The 5,000-nt window shown below is 47.1% G+C and overlaps 1 protein-coding gene across 1 annotated transcript; it reads left to right on the top strand.

The window, feature by feature from the left end:
• The first annotated feature begins 711 nt into the window (after window positions 1-711).
• On the top strand, window positions 712-2,955 carry opn6a (opsin 6, group member a). The gene is made up of 6 exons (XM_035178834.2): window positions 712-953; window positions 1,040-1,245; window positions 1,328-1,427; window positions 1,733-1,837; window positions 1,933-2,156; window positions 2,246-2,955. Exons 1-6 carry the CDS (start codon window positions 824-826, stop codon window positions 2,696-2,698), a joined length of 1,218 nt encoding a protein of 405 aa, XP_035034725.1. The 5' UTR covers window positions 712-823; the 3' UTR covers window positions 2,699-2,955.
• Window positions 2,956-5,000: the final 2,045 nt, after the last annotated feature.

The raw sequence follows: 5,000 nt of genomic DNA, 5'->3' as shown, positions 1-5,000 counted from the left end.
GCACCGGAACTACTTTCCTCCATATAAAGAAACAGCTCTCCTTTTATGGCGCGGTCACTCCTTATATGGTCAATGAGCTGAAGAGTGGGAACACGTGGAGGGGGGGGGCAATAACAATAAAATCATGTGTCGTTTCGAGTTTGTTGTTGTTGACGTTGTGGTTGACGTTGTGGTTGACGTTGTTTTCAGTCCTACGAAGCTGGTGTACTTCCGTGTTAATCTCCATGGTAACAGATGCTGAGCCGATACAGATCCGAACTGTTGGTGGAACTGACCAATCAGATGACGGATCTACAGGATCCTGACATGGACAAAAGAGTTGAGGCTCCAGTAAAGTGAGAAACATCAGCAGGTGACTTCACCGAGGTCAGGAATGGTGTTTGAGTGTTTCTGGATTAAAAACCGATTTCACGGAGACACCTCAGGTTCTCAGGAGGATGTTGGGTTCAGTGAAGCCGGATGAAGGAAACAGATCCTGGATCTATGAACCATAGATCGTGTTTAAAAGGTGAAAGTGTAGAACAGGAGTCATTTCAATGTTTGACCTCAGAGATCTGCACAAGGTGCATTCTGGTCCTTTATCTGTCTGAGGTGAGGTGTGACAACCAGACCAACCCCCACACTTTATAGACGTCAGTGGACGCACTCAGACGTCTGGGAGGTCAGAGGTCAGAAGATTAGTCAATCCCAGGATCACCTGATTGGTCGACTGACAGGAAGCACCTAGGGGGTACGTGATCCAGGATCAGGGTTCTATCTTTAACTCAGATTAACGTCCTGTCGCAGCAGCCGCTCGTCATTCGCTCGCTCCTCACCTGCGGATATGTCGCTCAGCAGCAGCTCGGCCCCCAGCCCCCCCTGGAGGAACAACAGCTTCGTCCTGGGAAGTGGCAGAGACCCTCCTCTGTCCGACCAGGGAGAGACCATCATCGGAGTCTACCTGCTGCTGCTGGGTGAGTCCACACTGACACACCTGTCCTGCAGGAGGCGACACTGACATGTCTCACCTGTCCTAATGTGTCCTCTCTAATGGTTTTAGGTTGGTTGTCCTGGTTTGGAAACAGCATCGTCCTCTTCGTCCTGTGCAGACAGAGAAACACGCTGCAGCCCACCGACTACCTGACCTTTAACCTCGCCATCTCCGACGCCAGCATCTCAGTGTTTGGATACTCCAGAGGCATCATCGAGATCTTCAACGTGTTCCAGGACAGCGGCTACCTTATCTCCTCCATCTGGACCTGCCAGGTACACCTGTAACACCCCTGAGTCACACCTGAGTCCCATTGTTGGTCTCGTTTGTCTCAGCTGTCTCGTCTGTCTCGTTCAGGTGGACGGTTTCTTCACGCTGGTGTTTGGTCTGAGCAGCATCAACACTCTGACCGTGATCAGCGTCACACGTTACATTAAAGGATGTCACCCGAGCAGAGGTCAGTCTGAACCGTGATCCCTGAGTCCAACCAGCAGGAGGCGCTGTGTCTACTAATATTAAAACTAATATAACTCTTGTCTGGGGGACAAGGTGGACATGTCTTTGGAAGAATCCAGTAAATTCTGGTGTGAATATGGAGAAAGGGTTAAAATGAAAATTGTTTTTATGTCTTAAAAACTGTGACAAAATCAGTTTCAGTTTTCATGTTCATGTACATGACAGTAGTTGTGTGTAACCTGTGTGTGTGTGTGTGTGTGTGTGTGTGTGTGTGTGTGTGTGTGTGTGTGTGTGTGTGTGTGTAAGCTCGTCATATCAGTGTGTCCAGTGTCTCTGTGAGTCTCCTGCTCATCTGGATCACAGCTGGATTCTGGTCTGGAGCTCCAGTGCTCGGTTGGGGCAGCTACACAGGTCTGTTTGAAACTCTGCAGCTTTCTGATGTGACCTCTGACCTCCTCACCTCCTGACCTCTGACTCATGACCTCTGACTCATGACCTCTCTGCAGATCGTGGGTACGGGACGTGTGAGATCGACTGGGCCAAAGCAAGCTACTCGAGCGTGTACAGGTCGTACATTATCTCCATCTTTGTCTTCTGCTTCTTCATCCCGGTGCTCGTCATGCTCTTCTGCTACGTGTCCATCATTAACACGGTGAAGCGAGGAAACGCCATGTCAGCAGAGGGCGACCTGACCGACCGCCAGAGGAAGATCGAGAGAGATGTCACCATCGTGAGTCTGGATTACCAAGTCCCCAGCGTACAGTTCGTCCAGCTGAGCGTCTTATGGGTCCAATCCTCAGTCTTGTCTCTGTCCTGCAGGTTTCCATAGTGATCTGTACGGCCTTCATCCTGGCCTGGTCTCCTTACGCCGTGGTGTCCATGTGGTCAGCCTGGGGTTTCCATGTGCCCAACCTCACCAGCATCTTCACCCGCCTCTTCGCCAAATCGGCCAGTTTCTACAACCCCCTCATCTACTTCGGACTCAGCTCCAAGTTCCGCAAAGACGTCACCATCCTGCTGCCCTGCGCACGTGACGCTAAAGACACGGTCAAGTTGAAGCGCTTCAAGCCAAAGGCCGACGGCCGCGCTGCTGCGGGAGGAGGAGCCAGACTCAAAGTTCCTCTTGACCAGACGGACAAGAAGTACACCCCCGCGTACCAGGCCAAACCCAGCCCCCCCTGCACGCCACCGCCCGTCAACAAAGAGGTGTTCTTCATCGACCTGCCGAGGCCGTCTGAGGCCAGCTCCGAGTACGAGTGTGACCGACTCTGATGGACACACCGCCGGACGAGCTGCAGCTGGTCGACCACAACGTGAACACACTGATCAGATGTTATTATATGGGATGTAAATAACCAGCAGAGAGAATATCTGATATTCTGTCTGTTACGTCTCAAACTTCATTCACACTGGAAGTAGAAAAACAGTAGAAAAACAAAACAACTTAAATGAAGAAATGTAAATACAATTTTGTTTATTGATTTGTATTATTTGTATTAAAGTGTAATAAACTTCGTCATGACACCAAATAGAGCTTTTGAGTTTCCAATATAAATTCTGTGGACAGTTCGTCCAGTTACAGGAGGGATTTAAGAAAAGTGAATTTGGCCTCATGATTAATTAATGAGGACGAGGGAGTTTGAATATTTGCATCGTGTTTAAGATTGTTTGAGATAAAAAAAATCTATTGATTGTCTGGACTTTGATTTATTGCACCAGGAAATAATTCAGTCATCGAAGATTTGTCAGACGAATCAAATCTCTGCATCAGCTTGTTTTTAGTTTGCATCAGCACTAGTTTGGAAGCCACCTATCGATTGTGTAAAAGTAATATTTAAATCAATGAAATCTGAGACGTCAGCTGAGGACACACTGTCACCTGCAGGACAGGTGAACCTGTGATGGTCCAACGGAGACAAGAGACCTTCAGTTTGTGGTGCATGATGGGAAGTGTCCCATCAATGAAAAACAGCATCTGTGTTTTCAAGAGTTAAACACAGCATCTTATATATTAAATATTATATATTATTTTTCATGTTTTATATCTCACCTGAAAGAGTGGGCAGTAGTTACCAGTGTGACACAGCAGGGGGCAGCAGCTCACTGGGTTCTCAACCATCAGTCACTCGTTCACACCTGGAAACTCACGAGGACACAGTGACACATGCTAAAGCTAAGACAGATGCTAAGGACTCCGCAATGTGTCTCTTGATGTGTGTCTGTGAGTGTGTGGGTGTTTGTATTTATTTATGTGTGTGTGTGTGTTTGTTTGTGTGTGTTTGACTGTCTGTGTGTGTTTGTCTGTGTGTGTGTGTGTGTGTGTGTGAGCTGAAGCTTCAGAGTTGAATTGAACCCGTGTGACCCTCAGGGAGGTCGGCCGTCGTGACATTGACGCAGTAGAAGAAGAAAAGATGGCGGCGGCTCGTCCATTAAAAACATCAGGTCAGATTTTTCTTCAACGTTAGCAAAAAATTCTAAAGTGCTCAGAGACGTCGTTAAATTTTCATCAGCAGCAAGAGAGCGATGAATTATTCACACAGAGCTGAGGTCACACACACACACACACACACACACACACACACACACACACACACACACTCTCACACTCACATCCACACACACACACACACACACACACACACACACCCACACACTCACACACACACTCTCTCTCTCACACACACACACACACACACACACACACACACACACTCTCACTCACACACTCTTACTCACACTCACACACATCCCCCCACACACACACACACACTCACTCACACACTCTTACTCTCACACTCACACACATCCACACACACACACACACACACACACACACACACACTCTCACTCTCACACACTCTCACTCTCACACACTCTTACTCTCACACACACACACACACACACACACACACACACACACAAGTTCACATGTTTACATTTACTTTACTTTAATTCATTTGATTCATCTTCAAACAACCTGATAATACTAATTCACAATCTGCTACTTCTATTCTTAAGTTGTTGGAACTTATTTACATGTGTTATTTGTGTAAAGCATGGGATGATTCATCTCAATGGGTTTATTCCACAATAAACTTTAATATGATTTATTGATGATTTATTCACCGGGTCCTCACAGCAGAGGACCCATTACATGAGACGGACATGAACTGACAGAGACGTCCTTCAGACAGCTGACGAGAGGAGACACACAGACCAGGACAGATTTGTCCTTTTATATCCACCTTTTCTCATAAAATACCCGAACTGCACCACGACATCAAACAGAGCTTCACCCACATCCAGACACAACACCCGCCTCCACAACATCCTCATCAAAATATACAGACAATACACCCCCTACACAACACAACACAACACACACTACAAGAACATGTGTCACCAGTCCCCACAGCAGAACATCATATCCCACCTTCGGACATTTTCCCTCAACTCCAGCAACGTTACATATATCATCACATGCACCATTTGCAATAAACATTACATCGGTGAAACCAAACATACCATTCTTACCCGTTTAATACAACACCTGTTTAACATTGGGGAAGGCGAG

Source organism: Hippoglossus stenolepis, chromosome 2 (assembly GCF_022539355.2).
Source record: "Hippoglossus stenolepis isolate QCI-W04-F060 chromosome 2, HSTE1.2, whole genome shotgun sequence".
NCBI lineage: Eukaryota > Metazoa > Chordata > Actinopteri > Pleuronectiformes > Pleuronectidae > Hippoglossus > Hippoglossus stenolepis.
Note: the sequence above shows the minus strand (reverse complement) of the source record. Positions and strands in the feature narration are given on the sequence as shown.